Genomic DNA, 25,378 nt, shown 5'->3' with positions numbered 1-25,378 from the left:
GGAGCAGCATCCAGGAGTGGGACAGGTGGATGGGGCACAGCTGCAATACACTGCTTGCACGTCCCTTCCTGTGGGTCTGGTGCCTGTCACAGGCACATGCAGGGAAGCAGATCATGGCTTTGGCCCACTCCTGGACACTGATCCCCACCTGTTCATGGCCCCCATCCTGTCTGCCAACTGAGTGGGCCCTGCCTGTGGGGGTTCCAAGCCAGTCTCTATGGAGACCCCACCTGCTCCATCTGGTGGGTGTGGGGCAGATGGGCCCAGGACCACATAAGATCAGTTGCTCTCCTTTTTCCTCCCTCCCCCAGCCCACAACAATTCACCAAGAGTCCTTAAGTTCCACTTCAGCCCAAATAATTGCCCACCCTTGGTCTAAAGTGTTAACAATGGACATTATATATACAGGCTGACTTGATCATGAATCTTGCTGAGGACCAGTTCCAGGTAAAGTAGACAAGCTTGCCTCCTAAGAGATTGATGGCAAAGGGCACAAGCGATCTGATAAATTTCTGTCACCACCACCTGTTGATGAATAAAAATGTAAACATTTATTTTAAAAATAGTTTAAAACATTGCACATTTCCTTTTCTTTGACTACTTAAATCTAATAGAATTGCTTTTGTCATCTGAGAAAGGTACACTTTATTGCTTTAGATAAGCTTTTGATTAGTGATTCTTCCTGTTCCTTGAAGAGATTACACACAATAAACCCCAGAACTTTTAAATGTTGGTTATAACATGTCACCTCACTTTAGATCCCAGTAAGACTGTTACTTGCATCAGTTTTCCTTGGTGTTTTTTTTTCTTTTATAGATGTTATACTTGCCACTTTGTGTTTTATTTTAAATTCATGCCCCATCTTAAACCTATCCTGGGAACAGGAAACACAGTAACAACAGAATAAGCCTGTATGGATATTCCACTGTGCTTCCTCTGTCCAATGACACCCACTTCTTGGGAAATAAGATGATAGTCTTGTTTTCACAGCTATGGTCTTTGTATTTGACAACTGGAGGGATAAGTTTGTGCTGTGCCACACTGTTGAGGGAATGAAATTACCTGCTTGGTATGTAGGCCCAGAATCTCCATGTGACTGCTCCGTCACTCAACCCAAGTGAGCTATAAAAGCAGCAATGGAAGAAGGCTACATCCCTATTAAGCCATACTTGCACTTAGTTCTTGAATGTTTATCTAAATTGCTAATGTGAAAGTACAGCTGATAACAAGTTTAAGTATATACTTTTAGAGGCAGAAAAGTAGGAATTTCTCTAGTTGTTATAAATAGGATTTATGGCATTAGGACATAGTTGTGGTCAACTGTGATGTCTTGGATTCATTAAGTAGATAAGCCAAGCTTGTTGCTACTGGTTAGCACATTTCCAGTTTTCTCAGCCTCCAGTAGGAGTTCATCAGGTATTTCTTCCAGGTTATAGCTGCATGTGGTCAAACCATTATCTGCAGCTTCAGCTAGTTCAATGTCTTCAGTAGCTTCCAGAAAACAGGCATCATCACTTGCATTGTCCCATTCTGTATTTGAGCAGAGTTTGCCAAAAGACGTCCTGTTGTCTTGAAATATTCTTAGTGGTGTGCTCTCTGAGAAGTCTGGAGGGTTTGAAGATAGCTCCACTTTTTCTTTTGTGTTACCACTTTCATCCATAAATACATATTCTTCTTCCTTAAAAAGAAAACGTCATCGTCTGAATTTCACATGAATGGTTTTTAAAAACTCACTGTTGGTTTTAGATGGCAGCAAAGTTAGGCTAATATTGGATCTTTCAAAAAAGGCCAAATCTAATAGGCATGATGTAGGTCAGTGCAAGACATGCTCTCTTTGTGATTTGGTCTATGCGTCGTTTACAATACAGTTAAGCACTAATCCTACAGAAGTCAGCTCTTGTTTCACTGGAAGTAGAATTTTGCTCTTACAATACTCTGGATTAACCAAGAAACTTTGAAAACTCATACTCAAGAACATTCTTACTAGCAACCTAACTTTATTATTCTAATGTTATAAAAGCTGTAGTTTGTCCATAGCGCTTTATCTGCACTCTGATTGGTTGTCTGAAACAACCAATCACAGTGCTCCAAGAGTGTTCCGGACAGGAGGTGGCACTGCAGACGGGGGCGAGACCAGCACCATTGGCCTCACGTCCTCCCCCCCGCCCCCGCTACCTACAGGCAACAGCACGGGGTGCTGGCTGAGGGGGACAGTGGGGCAAGCTTCCCCCTCCCCACCCTGGGAGACTGTGGCAGCACAGGGTGGTGGCACTCAGTTCCCTCCCTGCTCTGCCCCCCCCAATCATTCCTGACAGGCAATTGGCTAGTCTGTATAGAAGCAGCTAGAGCAAATGTTTCATGCATACTGATGTTTTTCCCTGCAGCGGCAAGTTTGTTGTTTTCAAAGTGCTCTACCAATCTTAAGGTATCTAGCAAAAAACCTACAGTTAACTTAAGTAGTATTGTAAAACTAATCTTAATATAATAAAGATATACATACAAATCTTGACGTTCGTTGTCTTTAAAGAGATTATTTACTATATATAGTTACCAACCTCTGATACCTTAAACGGGACTTTTAACTGCATATCTGCATGTAAAACAGATTAATAGTTGGAATTACTTTGACCAAATTTTTACTAAGCGTTAATGAAAAACTGTTATCTTCAAAATTCAGGATATTAATTGCAAGATACTCTAAAAATGTAGAAGTCTTGCATTAAGTATATTCTTCAAAATGCTTTATTAGAGAGAGATTAAAAAATGATGATACAATTTTATATTTAAGAGTCACTGACTAGTTTAATATTGTACCATTTTAAGGCTGAATCATTGTCAGTATCTTAAGGCAAAAATATTTAAGTTCTACACAGATACCAGCTGTATTTCCATGGTGTTTTGTGTTGCAGTGGATAGTTGACTTATTTGCTCCAGCATATCCCTAACCTAAAAAAAAAAAGCCTCTGCAAGGAGCATGTAACTACTTTGGTTGAGAATCACAGGTCTAACCAACTTGAGTGCCATAGCCCTGGAGTGCCTTAAGATCCTTTCAAGGAAGCTGTGGTGTGTCACACAACGTTAGGATTTTTAGGTGTGCAAACATGATTCACAAGATAAACAAAGAGATTTCAAATAGGAATTCAGACTTTTAAAAACATCCTGATGTCTTGTGGTCTGAGTCCTTTGAAACAGCAGAATTGTTATTTTTTGTACTAAGGGCTGGTATTTTCCAAGGTGTGCCTTGAGTCTAAAATAGGTTGAGAACTACTGAGTTAGATAGTGAAGAAATAGCCAGAGACTGAACTCTTGTACTATTATAAACAAGACTTGTATAGATACAGATAAAATGATGTCCAGTGTACGCTACCACTTCTTTAGTTGCTATACTATTATCATATTTAAAAAAAACCCCAAACACTTGGGGTGGTTACACAAGTTATATTTTTCATGAATTCAGGCCCCTAAAAGTGCTCTATAGCTGTGCTGACAGACACATACACAGCTGCAGAGTGCCTTTAAATGGTTGAGCACGCAAAAAAGCCTCTCAAATGAGGCATTAGATGATGGCGCTCTGCTTCAGTGTGTCTTAGGCAACTTGTGTTGCCTGCGGTTAATTTTTTGCGCTTTGTGGGCTGGGCTATCAGTGCCGGGGTGGGAGAGGGGGAAACAGCACCAAGTTGCTGGCTGGGGTTTGCTGCCTAGTTGGAGCTGGAGGGGAAGGGATGGAATAGAGCCTCTGGCCTCATGGTCCTTCTCCCACAGCTACCCCAGCTGGGGTATTGAGGGGACCTAAGAGGCAAGGGGGCTCCGTCTCATTCCCCAACCCCCCAGCTGAGGTTGGGCAAGCTGACAGCTCATGCTACTCCTTTCCCCCTCAATGGATTAGAACACAGCTAAGGTAAGTCTGTCAGCACCCTTGCTGACCCCATTACAATTAGTGCCATAGACCAGTGCTTCTCAACCCATGGTACATGTACCCCTGGGGGTGGGTACATAAGACACAGGCAGGGGGTACACAAGTGCTGCATTTTGCTCTTTGCCTGTTCAGGCTGTAAGTTCCGACCACTGCCCCTCCCGCCATGCCCTGTGTGCCAGAGCTTTCACTCCCCAGTGTCAGTGTGCCAGGGGATAGCCCTCTGCTGGACTCTCTCCAATTTGTCCACATCCTTTCTACAGCGGGACCCAGAACTGACCACAGTACTTCAGAAGTGGCCTCACCAGTGCTGAATAGAGAGGAATAATTACTTCCCTTGATCTGCTGGTAACACACCTACCAATGCAGCCCAGTATGCCATTAGCCTTCCTGGCAACTAGGGAACACTGCTGGCTCATTTTCAGCTTATTGTCCACTGTAACCCCCAAGTCCTTTTCTGCAGAGCTGCTGCCTGGCCAATCAGCCCCCAGCCTGTATTTGTAACTACTTTATTCAGTAGTTAGAAATAAAAACACACGTACCTCTCTGAAGAGAAATGGGAGGCATATCTCAGGTGGTAATGGAGACCCTAAATCAAATATAGTATTTTTTTTAAATTCAGAAATTATTAAATACAACTTTAAATGTTAAAATGTATTGAAAAAATACTCACATTTTGACTTGAAGTTTTCTGCTCTACAAACAGGGTCATGACATTTTTGATACCAAACTTCCTTTTTTAGATCTATCAGGATCCTTGAAATACAAATGCATATGTTGGCTAAAGTTTAACAGCATAAACACAACACACATTTTGAGGGAGAAATCCCGGCCTTGCTGAAGTGAGACTATGTCAAAGGCTTAAAGGATTTCAACCATTATCTATAACAGTAAATAGAATCTGTCCTGTTTGTAATTAGAATACAACCTTTATATTAATGTAATTTTACAGTAACAGCATACAACTAACGAGATCATGTTGCATATATTGAATATAAAGGAACTGGGGGGAGAGGAGGGATTAAAGCCGAGGTTTTGACAGAGAAACAATTAATCTCAAATGTACATTAAAATAGGACATGGGACTAAGACAGGTTACAAAGCATAAGTTAAATCCCTTCCTCTTGGAATGAATCCAGCTAAGCCTCTGTTTGAACTTACGTTCATTCTGTCTGTATGTTTCTGCAGTTTTCTGGAAGTGCATGGCTGGAAGGGACCTCAAGAGATTATTAGCCCTCCCCTTCCATTGAGGCAGGATCAGTTATGCCAGGGATGGGCTGGATGCAGCCCACCAAGCCATTCTATCCAGCCTGCGGGGCCCCTAAAAAATTTAGAAAATTAATATTCATCTGCCCTGGGCTGCCTGTCATGTGGCCCTTGATGGCTTGCCAAAACACAGTAAGCGGCCCTCCACCCAAAATAATTGCCTGCCCCTGAGTTATGCCAAGATATGCTCTAATACAGTGGTTGGCAAGCTATGTAAGATGGCCCATGGAGTCACTGGATCCAGCCAGCAGAGATGGGGGGGAAGTCTTTGCCTATGCTGCTGCAAGGCAGCAGGGAGAAGCGGCGGTGGGAGCTGCATCTTAGCTCTGACCTCAGACCCGACCCAAGTCAGCCTGACCAGCTTCCAATATAGGAAATTCTGTGATTTGTTTGGCTAAGCTGCTGCAGAATTTGACAATTCATATATTTCTTAATATCTAATCTAGATGTCCCTTGCTGCAAAATGAAGCAAACCACTTTTTGTCCTCTTCCCTGTGGGCATGGAAAATAATCTGAACATCTGCACCTTCCTTGTCCCTCTCTTTGAGACTAAAGCTCAGTTCCTTCAATGTTTCTTCACAGGCCATGTTTTCTAAGCAATTTATGCTTAGGGACCTACCAAAATTGTGATTTTGCAGATTTTGCAATGCCCACTAAATCTGGGGGGGAGGCTTACAGAAAATAAAAAAGCAGTCCTTAGGGTATAGTGGCAGCCTGCAGGGACGGCTACCCGCTCAAAGTGCTGCCAGCAAGATGGCTGCTGCCCCTCGCCACTGACTGGCTGTAAGAGCTGCCTGTCATGTGGCCCTGCCCTTTACCAATCAGCAGCAAGGGGTGGGGCTGCATGACAGATAAGCCTTACAGCCAATCAGCAGTGCAGGGTGGGGGCCACTGCGTCCCCTCAGCCAACTGGAGGTGGAGGGGCACTACTCCACCCAAAACGGCTGCTAGACCCTGCATTCTGCCTGTGAAATCGGTGGGCAGCTGCTGTGAATTAAGTAGGTCTCTACATGTGCTTGTCGTTTTCCTCTGGATTTTTGTTTGTACATTTTTCTTGAAGTGTAGGGCCCATGGCTAGACCCTGTACTCCAGATGAGACTAAATTACTATCAAGGATAGACTGGAGCAATTTTTCTTCCAAATCTTACTTGGTATATATGCTAACACATCTCAGAAGGAAATGTAACATTTTTGCAAGTGTCACATCATTGAGTCAGTCAGTTTACAGTTCACTATCACCCCACATGCTTTTCTTTAGTATTGTTGCCTAGCAAATTATTCCCCTTTTATATTTGTGCATTTGATGAATTCCCTAGGAAATGGAAGAAAACCACACAATAGAACTTCAGAACTTTTTAGATATGCTTAAATAAACATCATGCATTCAGTATTTTAAATACTGATAAATGCCCTCAGAAATGGAGTGGACTTAAATTTGGATCCAATCAGACATGTTGCCTTTGCAAAGTCATACGTCTAGTCATTTGCAGTCACAGTCAACTTCACATCCAGTCACTCACCAGCACCATTTACTTGTCCAGGGTATAACTATTTCTATTCCAAGTAAAACTGACTTAACATTCTTAAAGCTGTTAGTTTCTCAACAGCGTTAACCAAAAATTTGGAGTGATACCTTACTGCAGTCAATAGCAAACTTTTACCGCAGCAGGGTCAGGAATCATCTTTGCCATTTTACCAAAACTGAAGTTAATTCTCTTTGTAACTCCAGCAATATTAACATGGCCTGCTCTTCATTCTAGAATGTCATACATCCCAAAATTACACTTTAATAGTCACACCACAGCAGTCATGTTGTTAAGCTTCATGAACAGAAGAACCACACAAATGTGGTCACTGGACATTAGCATGCCTTCTTGTCTTACTGCTCTGAGAAACTAACAAAGCAAAATTCAACTTAGAACAACTCTTAAGGCAATCTTAGCTACTATACTGAAAATCTTCCCTTTTATTGCTTCTAGTGAGTGGCACAGAGAATCCATCAGGGTCAGAACCCTGTTTTACTAAGTGCTATAAAGGACATAAGACAACCCCTACCCTGAGTTTTCATTCAATAGGGCAAAAGCATAAATAAGTTGCATTCCTTATCGAGATGTTCTTTTATAAAAATGTGTGTGTTAAGTATAGCTCCTTCAGGGAGAATAATAAACAACATACATTATGTTGTTGCTTTTGTGAGCTCTTCCAATGTTTTCACACCAGCGATATCTGCAAATGTCATAAACAAGTAGTTCTTCCAGGGAAAAATAATTCCAGTGTCGTATCCCTGGAAAATAAATAATAATGTATTTGAATCAGTGACGTTTGTAGAGTATCTCTCTCTCAAAAAAAGAAAAGGGTGCATCTCACCTCCTTGAACACCATCTTTATTAACTAAAGAAAGGACAAAGCGGTCAACTTCAGGATAGGGAGAATACTGATATCCTTCTATGGGATCTGTTAAAATTAAAATACATGGAATTACTGTTACAGATTAGACAGGCTCAAGAACAGAAGTGTACTTTATTCTTATTAATCACTATGGGTCTACTCATTACTATAAAATAAAAGCAGAATTGAGCTTAATGATGGTTGGTATTATCTCTTAGAAAGCCACTCTTGTACAAGTTGTTCTTGCTTGACCTCTGAGGACACTCTGGTAATGGCATATTGTAATCACCATAGAAGATGGTCCTGCAGTTTAGAAGTTGGTAACTGCTTAATGTTCAAATGAATAGCAAAATTCTCACCATGAGCTAGATTATGCAACATAGTTTGAGTACTACCTTATACAGCAAGCAGTTCCACCAATTTCAAGTTGGACTGTTGCTGGAAAAAGGAGTAATTCAGGATGAGCAAGGATGACCAAATCTGACCCTTTAAGTTACTAGCCTTACTCACATCTCAGATCACTGACCTGGGTCTGGAATGGGCAGCATAACAGTAGCTGTTCTGAGATGATGAAACTTTAAAAAACAATTTAAATGGGAAATTGTGGAAAAAGAAAACATGCACAGGCTACAACCATGCTAAGCCAAAACTACAGGTTATCCTATTTTCTGGATTCGCTTTTATAACTCTTGTCCCTCATGAGTTTCACTCTATTCTACCCACCCTGCCTCTCCCATCACTGTCCCCTTTTTTTCTTCCCCCTTCCCTACCCTTTACAGTCTAACCACTATTTTCTATTTAGGAACTCAGTTTCCTGCAGTCCCTTCTTGGCATCTGATGAAGCAAGCTTATGAAAGTTTTTACATCTCTGATTTAGTTAGTCTATAAGGTGCAAATCTACCTTGCCTTCTGCCTGATTTAAGATTAACATGGCTAACTACTTCTCTCTGCTACATGTAATAAGCCAGCCAAAATGTAGATCATCACTTGAACAGTCAGATGTTGAGAGAAATTAGGTGCATTGTACTATGTATGATAAAATGATTCAGGCATTTATAGTTCAGAAAAACTGTTTCTCTACAGTAAAAACATGCATTTAACAAGTTTTTAAACTACCTGAAGGGCTCCTAGAAATATTACTATTTAAGTGCATAGATGTGCCTCTCTTCTCATTTGGGTTGTCACAGGTTAGAATTTTTTCAATGTCTGAAGACCTAGCAAGAGAGAGGACAGAATAAGATTCCACTGCAGTAATTATAAGTTGCAACAACCTGGCTTCTCATAGATATGGGGCAGGCAATTATTGTGGGTTGAGGGTTGCTTAATGAGTTCTAGTGAGCTGTTGAGTGTCACATGGGTAGTCCTGCCCCTTGACAGTTGCCCCGCCCCACTGTCACTACCTTGGGACCAAAGTCCCACCCCTAATGTTTGCCACTGGAAGTCCCTCTCCTCGCCCCCTGGAAATGCTCCTTTTGGAAGGAGGGGTTGTCAAACAGAAACAAACCAAATCATAGACTAAAAGTCACACACCCACTATAACTTACTTTAATTTTATTATGAAAAATATTTTTGTCATGATTTGTGTTTGTGTAGTGTACACAGAGGTGATTGCATAATAACTCAAAAATACATTCTTAGTTTTGTACATTTTGGGGGGACTTGTGTATGGTGGGGTGTGGGTGTGTGTGATGGGGTGGGCTGCTGTGTAGTGTGTATGGTAGATGTGTGTGCAAGGGGGACATAGGGGATGGAGGGGGACTGTAGGGTGTGAGGCAGGGTAGAGAGAGTGGGGACCACCCCCCCAAACTCCTGCCATGGCACAGCAGCAGCCAGGGGTGTTCAGGGTGCTGATGCCTAGCAGGGCATGGCTCCACAGCACTGCACAATGCAGTGAGGGGCACGTCCTCCCTTGGGCTGTCTGTATCATCAGTGCTCCCCACCACTCACACATGGTCCCTGCGGTCCATGGGCCCGGGAGGGAAGCCCCATGCGCTGGAGCCAACTGCCTTCCCTGCCAGAACTGCAAGTAGAAGAAGCAAGCCCCAGGCACCTTCCCCTGGAGGGGCAGGGAAGGCAGCTAGTTGCAGTGCATGGGGCTTCCTTCCTATGCCCAACAAGCATGGGGGCTGAGCGCAAGTGGGAATGCCAGTGATACAGATGGCCCAGGGGAGGCTGCACCCCTCACTGTGTTGTGCAGTGCTGGCTGGAGCTGTGCTCCACCAGGCACCTGCACCCTGAGCACCCCACCTGCTGCTGCTGCCACCACTGCCTGTCAGGGCTGTGTGCCATGGGGGCAGTGTAGGGGGATGGTCCCCACACCTCCCACACACTGCCCAGGCAAGCTCTGCCCACCCCAGCCCCACACTCAGTGCCCCTGCCCAGCTGCAGCTCTGCCCCCACTGCTTCTCTACCTGCTGCCCAGAGCCAGCGGAAGACTGGGAAGTGGAGCAGGTCCCCAGGGGCTGCAACCGTGTGAAAGCTGCACGCTGGCCTGGCTGGACCCTTCCACCCACGAAAGTGGGATCAAGGCACAACTGGATGTGTTGGGGGGGGGGGGGGTTGTATACGTAGGGCACCTCACTCCCACCCTCATGGGCAAAAGGGCTAGGCAAAGCACAGTTTGTTGGTGGGTGCGGTGGGCCAGACGAAAGCGCTTGGTGGGTCGGATCCAGCCTTCCAGCTATATTTTGCCCACCCGTCATAGAAGATGCTCGGTAAGTTATAGTCTAAGGCAGCTGTTCCCAACTTTTTTTTTTTTTTACTGTGGCCTGGCGGGAATGGGACAGGGCACATGGAGCCAGCTTCCTTCCTCCCCGGGCTCCCCTGCCACCTGGCTTTAACCCCGGAAGCTCATCTGTGACCCCAGAAGCTGCTCCCCCAGGCAGACAAACAGGTGTCCAAATGGGGGGGCTCGTGCCACAATCCGGTGGTTGGGAACTTCTGGTCTAAGGACTTTATCCCCTGATCTCCTTTGATCATAAATTGCAATTTGTATATCTAGCTGAAAGGCACTGAGGAAAAAATTGCTGATCCTCAAGCTTGTGTACAGAACAATTCCTTTTACTTTACATATTCAGGATGCCAGACCAAGTGTCTTTAACTGCACATACAGAACCATTGAGGAATCTCGTCTAAATTTAGGAGTACAGTAGTAGAAATATAGCACTTATTTGGCACTGGTCTTCACCTGACAAGTCAATACCTTTTATCTTGTTTTTTTTTAAATCAGGGGACACTTCAGTAACTATCAAATGGTTTCTCTAAACTCACTGCAGATTAGAAGGTAAGTCCAAAAAAAGTTGCGTCAGAAATCCAAATAACCAGAGAACTTAATCTGTTAAAAATAGTAACTAAGCTTTCTTTGAATATTGTGTACTAATGTCTTTAGAATATCAGCCCACCAGCAACTCTGAATGTTATTAAAGTTTACATTTTAGATGTTTGCTAAATTCTAGCGCAACAAAAAGGTTACCTAACGTTGCAGACCAAAGAGGAAAGGAAATACTGCTCTTCAATAGAAATATTCTCTTTGAGTTTAGGCACAAATTTGTTATCCTCTGCTATTTCCAAAGTCACGTGTCTTCCTGATTTTGATGATTTATACAGCCGAAAGTTTCTATTCTTTGTATAAACTCCTACAAAAAGATACATGTTTCTTAACACATTTGGAGTTGGCCAGGTTCTATATAACATTTAGCATTTGCACACTATACATGAATGTCTAATTGAGCAGAGCAAAATGTTGCTGATTCTATTTCAACACCCATGGTGTAAGCTTTACTTCTCTGCTGCAATACATACTTTCACATTATCAATTTATTAGGCCAGTTGCTCAAATTGCTGCCCAGGCATTTTATTAAACCAAACAACAGATTAGTACCAAAAGAGCTAACTAGTTCAGTCAGCTCTAAAAATTGTTTCCCAGTCTCTGTTTTAAATAGTTATTTTATAAAAGCTAGTTTACCATTAAGTACCCTGCCCCTTAAACACAAGTATTTTGCATCAGGAACACAGTTTAGCTCTTTGTTTCCTGTCCCTTGTGCATCACTGATCATATCATATCTACACTATAAACAACATAAATACCATAGACAGAAAAATGCAATTTTCATATCAAACATCTTGAGAGATGATTTGACAAGTTCTGCTCTGAAACTGCTGGGGAAATGGAAGGTTTAATTTGTGGCTGAATTCAGTTTTGTGCAAAAGTAAAAGGGCAGAGTGCTGACAGGCAGTGGAGTTAAAAGCATATCCCTCCCTTCCCCCCTCAGTTCTGTCACTGCATTTCATCTCATCTTTCAATATCTTCCTGTTCAGTCTTGTTCCCTCTCTGACACTTTACAGAGGTAAGGTGATCCTGGTTTTTGGTGATTATCACTTACTGGACCAAGTGCATAGTGGGAGAGATGTTAGACCATTGACTTTGTAAGCTATGGTGGTAAAAACAACCACTATGTTCTCTCTCACATTTGGCTAAAGCTAATATCTGAAGTTAAACACTTGTTGTGTTACATAACTGTGTTCTCCTTCCTTAATTTTTATACGCTAGGTTTGCTGTAGCAGTTACTGTTAACATGGATGAGGTAACAGTCCCATTCTAGGGCACTTGATTGCACTTGTTTGTCACAGAATAACAGCACAATAGTAAGGTAAAAAAATGCCACTGGCTGATAAAAAGATTAGTGTCCATAATGTTACATTACTGCAGAAACATACTTGTGTGAGCCAGGAACTAGCCTGTAAGGCTCTTGCCCACAAGCCAATCTTCCAACACTTTATAACACAAGGTTAAAAAAAAAAAAAAAAAAATCGGAGAAAAATCTATACTATAAGCAGCTATGGCAGATCAGTTGTTACTTCCTAACAATATGAATTTGTATTTTGATAAAGGCAGCGATTTTTCTGATACACAGGCACTTGGAGTACATCTGCATGAACTTCTTTACTGTCTGAGCCCCCAAGGCCTGGAATAGACTCGCTCCGGAGGCGGTGCAAGCATCTACTCTAGACTCTTTTAAGAAAGAGCTGGATGCCTATCTTGCTGGGATCCTTTGACCCTAGCTGACTTCCTGCCCTTGGGGTGGGGGGCTGGACTCGATGATCTCCTGAGGTCTCTTCCAGCCCTAATGTATATGAAATTTATGACAATGTAATGTTCTACAGAGACCCTTGGGCCAAGTGGCAGGCCAGCTCAAGTTCTAAAGGCAGTGTAGTCCCAGTAGCACAGCAGATAAATCAGGCTAACTACACCTGAAGAAGAATAAGTACGTTAGCTCAGATAAGTGCTGTGCTGCCACAGCTCCATTATGTCTGGTTTTCAAATTGGCTTGTGCAGCTCTGTAGTTGTGTGTCATGGTCATATACCTATAGCCCTGCTGTCTGCCGTTGACTATTTTTTTTTTTAAAGTATTTCCTATGAACTATTATTGCTTTAATAACTACAAGTTTTATGTTCAAAATTCAGCAACTTATTTGCTTTTTAACATGGTAGTAAACTGATCCAGATTACCTGAAACTGACTAGCAACTGAAATACTTGTCGAGTAGATCTTACTTCAAAATTCTCCCCTAAAGGTACACCAAATCATTCATTAGAAGGATTTCTCTTGAGACTTGTATATACTCCAGAAAGGAGCATTCTGCTTTTGCACTAAACCAGGGATCAGCAACCTTTGAGCAGCAGTGGGTTAAATTAATAATCTTCAGTCTAAGACAGGCCAGTGCTTACAATTTGGTTGCTACTAATGTCCCCCCATGACCACATTCCACTGCATAGTACCCTGCACCATAAATTCCTCCACTGCCAGATGTTGCTGCTGTCCTGGCTCTGCGAGTCAGAAACAATTCAAATCCTACCTACAGGCTAAAGGCTTCCAACCCCTGCTCCAGACAGCTGTTGATTATTATATTTCCTACACAACAGATGAGAGCAGAATTTGGCTCATCATTATGGTGACAACTCAGGTTTATATTTACCCATATCCACAAAAAGTTGGTTGCCTCCATCTTTATCATTTACTACCAGAAAGGAAAATTCTGATTTTTCCTTCTGTTGTGAAGTCTCAGTGTCCAGCGTTTTGCACATGCAAGACTGCCAACTTCCAAAAGCATCCATTACTGCTACAGTATTAACAGGAGAACCATTTAATTCAGCTGTAGCTTTGGAAGACTGGAAAACATGACCTATCTCCTCTTCTGGAATTGGAGCAGCAGCTTTAGTCTTAGTTAAACGAAGAGCAGGCTGCAAAACTGTTCTCACAAAATTACCTTAAATAAGAAAAGATATATATCAGAGTCTTATTTGTTCAACAAAAATACATTTCATCTTTTGTGCAAAGAATTTTAAGTGGAAGGTGCAGCATAGTGTCTTTCTGCTCTTCATAGACTATGTCAATGCCCAACCACACCTGAAATCCAAAAGCACTGAAAATCCAAGTTTTGGCATTAACTTTACAGAGACTGAAGTTTGTTTGTAAAAACCACAAGAACAATATTTAAAAGGATTGCACACATTTTGGTTATAGTATTTTAAAACAGTAAACTAAGTAGTACTATATTTGGAAAACAAGTGCAAGCACATGCTGGCCTATTGGAGTCTATTTCTTCTGAGGCAGTAGTTAAATGATCAACATATTTCAAGGAGGAAGACTATAGTGCTATCATTGTAGCTTCATCTAACCATAACCATATTTATCTGCTCCTGGCTACCTGTCAAAGATGACAGGAGCCAGGGGCAGTAGGACCCAGGGGAAGCTGACAGGAGTCAGGAACCAGGCCAATACAGCCCCACCTCCAGCCCCCTCCCCAACCAGAAGCCAATGCCTGCCACAGCTTTCACTGCTTCCTCGCATGCTTGCTGGCCATTCCAGCCCCATGTGGCCCCCCGCTGCATCACCAAAGCATGGGACCCACGCTGGTACCACAGAGCCAGGAACAGGAGGATATGTATATGTATGCACCCCTGCAATGGGAGGAAGGGGGGAGAGAAACAGAGAAAGACAGACACAGAGAAAGAGCAATAAGGGAGGGAGAGACTGTGCACCCACCCAAACCCCTTGCACTGCCATATATGCAGGCCCCCAGACCCACAACCCCTCATACACAAGCCACCTTCCCCCCCACACATCTCCCCACAAACCCCATACCCACCTACACTCCACATATCCACACACCCACATGCTCCCTCACCCCACATACCCACACACCAACAGCCACCCACAAGTCTATACCCACCCCCGCTGTTCAAGTGAGACAGAGCCAAGGGGCCCAGATGACAGAGAGACAGAGCCAGAAGCCCAATCTAGGGTATAAGGATTGTAGACTGGCAATCTGATGATGAGCAGGGTGGATGGAACATGACACCACCTAATATATATCTTTATTCATTAACTTAAACATCAGAGTGTGACAGGTGACGTGAGGCCAAGGGAGAGTAAAGGGGAACTGGAGTAGGAGGATGGGTGCTGTGTGACCTCCAGGGGCATCACAGTTGCCCCTGGGGGCATACTCCATTAGGGATCCCCAATAAGCACAAGCAGCATTCCACATTCTTAGTCAACTGAAAGTCTGATTCTGTTAACACTTGTGAATGTAAGCAACTAGTAAAGTTGCTAGGATAGTTCATATGCATCAATGCAGCATCAAATGCTTAGGGGAGAAACTTTGTCCACCTAAAAGGCAGTTTTCCAGCTGCACAAGTGGCCTTTTTTGGCATCATTGCACAGTTTGTGATTTTATTTCCAGCAAAACAGAGGTGCTCACATGGCTACTGCACATACTCAGTAGGCTACACACTAGTCAAGAAGGTACGTGGCTACCACAAAGGAAAAAAGATATCAGGTGGGGGTCAACCCTCCCAAACTTTAACCTCAATAACCATGTGGTTAGGCACTTCTCCAGGAAATGGGAGAGCCTGGTTTTCTCTTATCCAGAACATTTGAACCTCATAGCACTCAAGCCACCAGAGCACGGGTCAGGTATTTTCTAGTTCCCTCTCCAACATTCCTTTTGAAGCTGAGCCACCAAATCACGCATTTAATAATATTGGATAAAATGGATGGAGAGCAGTGGGGAAGTGTCCACCCCATTGAGAGCAAAGGTCCAGGACCGGCTTCTTTCCACAGTAGATCCATCCTATTGAGCCACAGACCCTCCAGCTAGATCTGTTCCTCCTTGTCCTATACATCTCCCTCTTCCAGTTGCCCAGGGCCCCAGGTGGTCAGCTTCAAAAGAAAAGCTGAAGAATGTCTAACCTGCAATGTTAAAGCACTGTGCCAGGAAGTCAGAGAGAGACAAGTTCAAGCTGCTCCTGAATTAGGTCTCTTGTTTTCTGGGCAAGTGCCTGAACGTTTCAGCTACTGAGGCTAAAATACAGAAGAGTCCTCCTCCTCCCCATTTCCTGCCTTTGGTTAGTAGCAGTGGCATATACAGGATCAGCAGCAAGAAGTGCTTTCCTAGCAGACTAGAAGAGAAAATTAGATTCAGTTTCTGTATTATTAGTATCTATCTCCACCCTCTTTCTTTCTGTTTCTCTAATCACTTCATGTTAGAATCACACCCCATATTTCTCAACTGACTCTCCAGTGTTCTTTGAACCATATTTATCATTGGCATGAATAAAACTAAGTTACCTGACATAAATGAGATTGTATGTGCTTGGCTGGCTGTGAATTTGATTCCTTTCCTCATAAGCCTTATAAGGTTTAAGAAAAGGGGTCTTCTGTTTTTCACATTTCAGGACATTGCTTAATTTGAAGTCCTTTAACATGAACTCCCCTACCCCACCTGGGGTAACCTGCTCATAAATAAATTAAGAAGCTGTGACATAGGTGTCTACATGGTCTGGTGGGTGGCAAATTGACTTAGTGGTCACACCCAGAGAGTGGTAGTAGAAGGGTCGGTATCGGCCTGGAAGGATGTGGGTACTGGGGTCCCACAGGGTTCAGTCCTTGGACCTGTACTCTTCAATATCTTCATCAGTGACTTGGATGTGGGTGTACTCTGTCCAAGTTTGTGGATGATACTAAATTGTGGGGTGAAGTGCACACTCCGGAGGGTAGGGAACGACTGCAGGCAGACCTGAACAGGTTGGAAAAGTGGGCAGTACACAATAGGATGCAGTACAAAAACAAGGACAAATGCAGAGTGCTGCACCAAGGGTGCAAAAATATCTAGCACACCTACTGGCTGAGATGTGACCCTCTCAGCAGCACAGAAGCAGAAAGGGATCTCGGAGTCACAGTGGACTCCAAGATGAACATGACCCATCAGTGTGATGAAATCATCATCAAAGCTAACCGCACTTTATCATGCATCAGCAGATACATGACAAATACAACCAAGGTGATACTTCTATGCAGCACTGGTCAGACTGCAGCTGGAAGTACTGCATCCAGTTTTGGGCACTCATACTTCAAGAAGGATGTTGATAGACTTGAGAGGATCCAGAGGATGGCCACTCATATGGTTAGGGGCTTACAGGACAAGGCCTATGAGGAGAAACTGAGGGACCTGGACCTCTTCAGCCTTCACAAAAGAAGGCTGAGAGGTGATCTTGTGGCCACCTATAATTTCAGTAGGGGAACACATTAAGGGATCAGAGATGCTCTGATCACCAGGGCGCCTCTTGGGGTAACAAGGAACAATGGCACAAACTGACAGAGAACAGATTTAAGTTAGATATCAGGAAAAACTTCTTCACGTTAAGGGTGGCAAAAATTTGGAATGGGCTTCCAAGGGAGGTGGTACTCTTCCCTACCTTGGGGGTCTTTAAAAGAAGGCTGGATAAGCATCTGGCTGGGGTCATCTGACCCCAGCACTCTTTCCTGCCTAGGCAGGGGGTTGGACTTGATGATCTTTTGAGGTTCCTTCCAACCCTAGCATACATGAATCTATGAACTCCCCTACGCCACCTGGGGTAACCTACCACATGCCAGAGCACACATGGCATAGGTGTGCCCTGGGGACAAGTAAACTTGTCCCCAAGGAAACAAATGTCCATGCTCATCTGGACACAGCCTTAGACTGTAAATGCTTAGAGTTCAGAGAGGCATAAGCGTTGTCAGTCTAACATCTGACAAAGTAGCCTATTGTCTGCAAAAACTTGTGCCATCTGAACCAGTTAGGGCAGAGAGGCACTGTAGAGACGGCCTTTTGACTTAAACCTCAGAGAGCTGGAAGGTTTTCAGGACAGCTGAACTATGTTAAGAAAGTCCCCTTTTTCTGAACTCCAGGGAACCCATGCTTTTGGGGGACAAACTTAAAATTTGCCCTAGGGTAGCCTTTGTACTGTGGATATGCCTTCTGGCATAGGGGAGTCTACTGACCAAATGTCAAGGCACCCAGATAAGTAAGAGCAGTCAACATCTCTGAGAAGCAAGTCACTTAAACTAGACTTATCACCACACAGAAACTGTGGCAGTTGTTTCTCCAGCCAAGTTTTCAATTGCAATGACTCCCTCCACATCCTGCAATCTCCTCTGTGTCAGAGCATGTCTTCCCATTTCTACAAATGAGGGGACGTGCCATCCCATAGCCAGTCACCTCTTTCACTACAAAATTCTAATTAATCTCTAGAGGAGGACCTTTCTGTGCACTGTATAACAAAGGGATCACATGGAACAAACAGTTACATGTGTAAATAAACAGTGTCATAACATAATACATGTGTAACCTTAATCCTAGTATTTTCCAAATAAAGTTTCACTTTGTAACCAGATTTTTTCTCCAACAGTTGTGTGCAGTTACACATGAAGATTTAAAACTGCCAAAAACTGGGCACAAATCCAATCTACAAATCTGTCCCTTCTGTATACATATAATAGTCTTTGTTTACAGTGTTCAATCATTTAAAAGTTGTAAAAATATGTATATATTTACTTATATCTACAATACATTTTTACAACTTTTATATAGTTGAACAGTACCTCTGTAAATAAATACTATTACACAATCACTTGCATTCAGTTACAACTATACTCAGGACATTCTTATTTCCAATTTATTCTGATTTCATTGTTCTGTAAATACATTACAATTCCAGCACTGTACATGGACCCAAGCTGCCATATATATGTTAAGCAGAATAGCTGAAGATACCACAGCAGCATGCCAGGTAAACAGTTTCTAAAAGTTATTTCTATACAAAATGTTCAGTCACTGAGTAAATTTTTATGATTCTGAGATAAATAATTTTAATTAACCACACTGAAGTTGTATAAAGACATTTGGGACCACATCAGTGGTCCCTGGGCTGGGCGATCTGTTGTTCCAACAGTATAATGCACCCAGAAATCTGCTTTAAAATTACAAATGAAGCCCTACTTACACTTAGGAAATTTGAACTACAAAAAGCACAGTCTTTATGCTAGTCCAGCAGCCCTTCCAATTTACATTAAGGCCCAAAATGGCTTCCCACCACTCCCTATATGCTAAAGATTTAAGAAAAAGGCTTTAAGGCACCTGTGTTCTGTCCCACAAGTTTTCTGCTGAGCATAGTGTATGGGGATTTAAGATTTTGACCAATAAAGCTTAATTTAATCTATTAAAAAAACAACCCCCCCCCCAAAAGCACGTTACAAAATGAGTTATCTAACTTGTAACCAGCCTCAGTGATGTTTTAGTACAGGTTTCCCTCAATTTATGCAGGTTCAAATTATTTGAATTTGCTCTTATATGATGACCCTTTTGTACCCGAAATTCATTATATGTAAGGCAAATTTGCATATATGTGATCAGCATAGGCCTGGAGAATGCCACATAAATCTAGTTCGCATAAAGTGAACCTACTTTATAATGGAAAAAATTGGGATATGTTCCCCTGTCGGCTGTTCCCGGGACCAGCTGGGGTGAGTGCGGACAAGCAGAGCACTGAGTGGTGAGGGGAAGTGGCACTTGCCCCAGCTGCAGCGGCCCTAAGAGCTGCCTGCACCAGCTGCCATCAGCCACTGGGCTGCACCATGCCCCGAGCCCCCCAGTGCTCTGCCTGTCCCCACCTCACCCTAGCTCCTGTGCAGCTTTCCTGGGAGCTGCTGATGCCAGCTCCCTGTAGCTGCTGGGCTGCACTGTGCCCTGGTGCAGGCAGCTGGCTCCAGCTGCTCCCAGGGCTGCTGCAGCCAGGGCTGGGGTGGAGACAGGCAAAGCACAAGGAAGAACCTGGAGCCCCTGAGCCTGCAGCAGCCACCAGCCCCAACCTGCTCTCACCTGGCTGCAGGTGGCTGCCTGCCCCTGCTACAGCCCTGAGAGCAGGCGGCAGGCACCTGCTTGCAGCTGCTGGGCTCCACCGCACCAGGGCGCAGGGCACGGTGCCCCAGGCTGTTTAGGGCATGGCACAGCAGGGGGCATCCACCACTCCCAGGGCTGAAGCAGAACAAGAGCAGGCTAGGGCCGGCAGCTGCTGCAGACTTGAGCTGGTCCCAGCCTGCTCTTGTTTGGCTGCAAGTGACTGCCTGCCCCTGCTGCAGCCCTGAGCGGCGGACGCTGTCTACTTGCAGCCACTGACCTGCACCATGCCCCAGGAATTCATATACAGCATAAATCGAGTGAAATCTGTACATATAGTATATAAAACTTTTGAATTTAGAATGTGTCTATTCTAAATTAAACTAGAGGTCTAGTCACAGAAAACTAACAAAAAACATAAGCAGAAGATGAGTCAAAGCATAACGAAACATAAGTAAAATTAGTTATCCTAACTGGAAATGAACATTTGTTTTCTTTTATGATCCTTCCACCATTAAAGTGTCTGTCTGTACAATAAATATACAAACATGCATTTTATTTCTCATAGAAGGAAGAAACATACATACCAACATGAATATTATCCTTAAATGCTGTCTTATGGAGTAAAAATATTAAATGATGGCTGAATTTTTCATCAGTGCTGGAATCTAAGTTCAAGACATCATTAGCAGAACATTTAACTCCATAACGTTCTTCAAGATTTTTACAAAAAAGCTAAAAAATATAAAACAGTTAGATTTTATTTCTGTAAAATGCTAGAAAAAGGTGTCTATAAATCCTGGCCCAACTACAGGTTTTTGTCTTCATTTAAGAGTTTATCAGTTTCAGTTGCGAGCACAGATTTTCTTCCTTTTGGATCAGACTCAGATTTCATAGCTCAGATAGCTGAAATAAACACAACACATTTCACACCTCATAAACTAACAGGTGTAATATTAGGATACTACTGGGCAACAAACTTCCAGTTTCTCCTAAAAAGCCTAGGATAGTGTCTCATACTATTGCTTCTAAAGTGAATTTCACAACTCCACTGAAATCCCTAATAAGCCAGTACTACCTCAGAACTTAAGGTGCTATCCTCAATATCCACTAAATGTGAAATCTTTTTTTTAAGTATTATTCTATTTAAATAACTGCAGCCATGATATACTTGAAACAAAAAGTTCACTTTTTTTTTTTTAGTTTCCATCTTATGGCCAGTAACTAATATAGAGACCTATATTATGTTGTAATATCTGTTTCATCTTTACCTCAATTAACTGTGCAACCATCATTTTGCCATCAGTGCCTGGATTCCCTGGTTTATAGAACTCCAAATCAAAATAAAGTTTGCAAACAGCTTTCTCACGAATTACTTCATAACAATGAAACAGACTTGATTTCTGACCTCTGCCAAGTAAAAAAAAAAAAAAAAAAGACAGAGAAAAAGTTTCAGGATTTATTATACATGTTCATGAACAATAAACAATCATCTAAAACAGCGCTAAACTCACTTTGTTCCCTAGGTTAGATCTGGGCCACAGGACTCCTTCTGGGCTGAATACAACCCTAGGTACCAGCTTGGGCCTTGCAGTGACAGTAGCAATCAGAGCTGTGGCTCCAACCCACGACATGCAGCACAGCTCCTGCTATATGCCCCTTGCTGAACCCAGAGCTGTTGCCATGGCCACGTGTTCCATGCCACCACAGCAGCTCCTGCACAGGGCAGCAAAGAGATCAGCAGCTGTGGAGGGAAGACTGCAGCGGTGGCAACAAGCAAAGCCAATGATATGTCCACCAGGGTGCAAGGCCCCTAGATTCTGGGGCGGGCCACTCCCATCCAGCCATGCCTCCAACTTCCTGCTATTAGCACAGTGGGGTGGAAAGAGCAGCTCCATGGGCCAAATCAGGCCCACATGCCATACATCTGAAACCCCTGATCTAACATATTAAAAATCTAACATATTCCCCCTAACCAAAGTAAGAAAAAAAGAATTAGAAAATACTTTTGGAAAGAATGGTCCTATTATGTCCTGTACAACTTTCTATATGCATTTTGAGACTAGAAACCTTAACAAATACTTATTGGCAGCATCCTATAAGTTACAAACACAAAATCTATAGTACTGAGAACATACATGTGCTAATGAATTAAAAGATTTATGGAAACTAATTTTAGAAACACACCCCTGAGATGATTTACAATGCAAATAGAAAGCACTGAAACCTGAAAGCAAAATAAATGACTTTCACATAAAAGTAGATGCAATTAAATGTCGATGTCTGAACTGAGGGGACACCCCCCCTTTCACACACAATGATGTTAATAGCTTCAATAAAAGGAATATTGGACTTTGAGAATTCTCTCAGTAATCAGATATTACTGATAATATTTAACAAATTGTATTTACCACATGTAATTAAATTGACTTTGAGATTTCTATAGCAACAGACAAAACGAGAAATTAATTATGTGATACATTTCTATGAAAAGTGCTATTTAAGTTGTTTATTTATGGAAGCATAAGTTATGTCCTCTCTTGAGGCTCTAAAATGATGTTTTTCTACCCCCTCCACAAAAGCAAATTCTCTTTTGTAGTCAAGTTCTGCTTGGCACATGAGGCTACCTGATATGGTCTCCCTCAGTGACAAAATCATGCTTCTAAAGGCCAGACTGCACCTACCCCAGCCCCAGCAAAGCACAGAGCAGCTGAGAGGTGTTTATCAAATACTTACTTATAATAGAACCAAAGCTCAATATATGTTGTCACAAGGTAAAACCTTTGTCCGTCTTCAGTGTTCTTTTCCAAAGCAAATACATGCACTTCCTTTTCAAGATTGAAACAAAAGGACAGTTTACTTTTTTCCTTTTTTTTTAAAATACTTTGTTGTCAATATGGTCTCATTGAAATTATTTACTAACCCTTCATCTGAGACACTAAGTTTCTATTTATTAAAAACCTACCAAATGATTGTTTTAAATTAAAACAGTAGAACTTGCTGCTATGCAAGAACTGCGTTCTGACTTCAGTTATAGCAGTATAAGTCTGGAGAAGCCCACTCAGTAAAGTTAACATCAGTGCAAATCTTTGATAACATATCAAAAATGAGGCTGAAGTGGTATTGTATATCTTTAGTAATTTTGATCTATAGCAAATACCACCAGTTAGAAGGCAATCATCTATAGAAAAGAGCACTGTACATTAAGAGATAGAAGTATAAAACTCTCAGCGAAGTATAATAATGTACAAGCCATCTTTTTATTATATACTATGTATAAAACTACAGGTAACCCGAAGAGAAAGAAACGCTAACATACTGGTAGTGATTAGGTCACATGCTTTGTCATGACCATAATTTTGGATAATGAGGTATTTATAAGAACCCAATACCACTATCTTTTACTGCATTTACCATCACAATAATCCTAAGGTTGGAAGTGCAGTTTCTCTATTTTACAGAAAACTGAAGCATAAAGATAACTAAGAGTCACAAAGGAACTTAGGCCCACATGACTCATGCAAAAGTCATGCTGGGAGTCTTGTGCTAAAACAGGGAACTGAACCCAAGTATCCCAAGTTTCAATTTCTTTTAACTTGATAGTTGACTTCTTTGGTGAGACCTATGACTTAAGTGTTAGTTACCATCACTTCTGGTTTAAATACTGTATTTTCTCATTTGCTACATAGCGTCAAATACAATATAAACCTTGTTTTTGGAAGGCATAATGTAAAAAAGATTTTTCCAGAGTCATGCCCAACTGTGACATAGTAACAGAGAACAGGAAGTGCAGTGTCCCAGGAGAGAGTCAGGGTAAGGTAACAGGGACTTCCTAATGTGCCAGGACAGCAACAAAGCTGGGCCCTAGACTCTTGCAAGGGCAACAGCAAAACTGTTACTTCTTTACTGTAGGTAGTTCTCTATATAAGTTCCTGTAAATAATAAGTATTACTTCTGCATAAGCCTAAAGATACTACAGACTGCATGCAGCAGCTCACCCACCCTCAGCCAGCTTAAAAGCTCTTTAGCCAAAAGCTACTGCCTCACCAACAGCTTTGAAAGGGTTAACACTAGATTCTGACCCTGCTGTTTGTAGATGCAAGAAGTAACAACCCTCTTGGTGACAATAAGTCAGAGTGCCTGCTTGCTCTATTCCACCCTGTTTCTAACAAATTAAAATCAGCTTCCTTGTTTAAGATACACACACCCATTTTGGAGGGTGAAAAAGGAGCATGTGGTTGGTAAGTAAGTACAGTAGCTCACTTCGCATATTACCATTTGCACCCTTTCCCCTGCATTGTTATTTAGGCTCTGATCCTGCAAGGGCAGACCTCCCTACCCTGTGCAAAAGCTCAGAGTCAATATGCCTCCTCATAAGATGGAGGCAAATGCAGGATGGGTTCTTTAGTAATTTTTCCCTGTTATTCTGTGAGATTTATCAAAATACAGTTCTAATACAAACAAGATGAACTGAATGTGTTATAATATATTGTGCTAAAATACTCCTAGCTTTTTCAATTAAGCAAATGTATAATTGTTGCTATTCCTCCAATGACTGTGTTTGATAACTTTACCAATTCAACTTTAAAGTTTATATTTATATAACTTGGTAATTTGCATAGGTATGGTCATAAATGCATGGGTATGGTAATTTGCTTCAACACTGGAAAACTGAATGATTAAATGAGTATATTTAGGAAGCGCTTAGGAAACAACTTAAGTCACTAACTCTGATGGACAACTTTATGGCATATTTTATAGGGCAGAAGGATTATGTTATAGCAACCACGCTTTTAGAAAGATTACAATAGAACACTGCACTCAAGACTAGTGAATAATTTTCATTGCAACAATATATGAAACCTGAAGGGAAGAGGCCAGGGGAAAGAACCACAACAAGCAACTAACCACAGAATGAACAACAGCCTATTTTCCTTCATCCTGTCCTTGTTATACTAGGAGACATCAAGATAGTCATTTGTTTTCAATTATTCTAGGTTTTCTTTACATCTAGCAGAGGCCTACAATATTTTTTTGTAGAAGTCATTTTAAATCATCAAATGGAAGTGTCCACTGAAATGCTGTTTGTGTTTTGTTTTAATTTTTTGGTTGACTTTGTTTTCATAAACATTTCATTTAAAAAAAAAATTGTCACAAAATCTGAAACACAAACGGTTATAAATAAATGGAGTTAAAAACTTTGGAAGAGGTTTATTTCAGGTGATTTGGCTCTTATTTCAACTTGTGTCCCACCTTGTTTTTCCAGAGGTACTGTCTCTGGTCTGTCAGTAATGAGGTGCCCTCCTTTGTGGAATTTTTTGGTCTCTGTGTCTTTTGTTTTCTGACTTGTTTTCTTCTTCCTTCTATATTATTTTTCTTGACCTTTTTCCTGCTATCACTTGTTTTTTCCTTCATCAACATCATTTGCCAGTCCTGTCTTTTCACTAACAAGCCCCTCCACTATCAGAAGTAAATGCCCTCTAAAGCAGGGGCAGGCAAAATATGGCCTGCAGGCCACATTTGGCTCACCAGGCCATTCAACCCAGCTCACAGGGTACCTAAAACGTTTAGAAAATTAATATTTATCTGCTCC

The 25,378-nt window shown here is 42.2% G+C and overlaps 1 protein-coding gene across 3 annotated transcripts in view; it reads right to left on the bottom strand.

The window, feature by feature from the left end:
• Positions 1-934: 934 nt before the first annotated feature.
• The window catches only part of PRIMPOL (primase and DNA directed polymerase), a 28,414-nt gene continuing 3,970 nt past the window's right edge, over positions 935-25,378 (bottom strand). For 2 of the 3 annotated variants that reach the window (XM_019534679.1, XM_019534678.1), the window contains exons 2-11: positions 21,057-21,195; positions 20,373-20,520; positions 13,543-13,833; positions 11,040-11,202; positions 8,684-8,781; positions 7,547-7,642; positions 7,355-7,463; positions 4,587-4,669; positions 4,456-4,502; positions 935-1,678 (exon numbers count right to left, since the gene is read on the bottom strand). In XM_019534679.1, the coding sequence (XP_019390224.1) occupies positions 1,340-1,678; positions 4,456-4,502; positions 4,587-4,669; positions 7,355-7,463; positions 7,547-7,642; positions 8,684-8,781; positions 11,040-11,202; positions 13,543-13,833; positions 20,373-20,520; positions 21,057-21,080 (1,398 nt within the window). In that variant the 5' untranslated portion in view covers positions 21,081-21,195 and the 3' untranslated portion in view covers positions 935-1,339. Of the gene's footprint in view, positions 1,679-4,455; positions 4,503-4,586; positions 4,670-7,354; positions 7,464-7,546; positions 7,643-8,683; positions 8,782-11,039; positions 11,203-13,542; positions 13,834-20,372; positions 20,521-21,056; positions 21,196-22,521; positions 22,614-25,378 lie in introns of all 3 variants that reach the window. The other variant, XM_019534677.1, reaches the window with a different exon arrangement.

The sequence above is a fragment of the Crocodylus porosus genome, unplaced genomic scaffold, assembly GCF_001723895.1.
Source record: "Crocodylus porosus isolate Cpor-Errol unplaced genomic scaffold, CroPor_comp1, whole genome shotgun sequence".
NCBI lineage: Eukaryota > Metazoa > Chordata > Crocodylia > Crocodylidae > Crocodylus > Crocodylus porosus.
The sequence above is the reverse complement of the archived record's forward strand: the minus strand, read 5'-3'. Positions and strand labels throughout refer to the sequence as shown.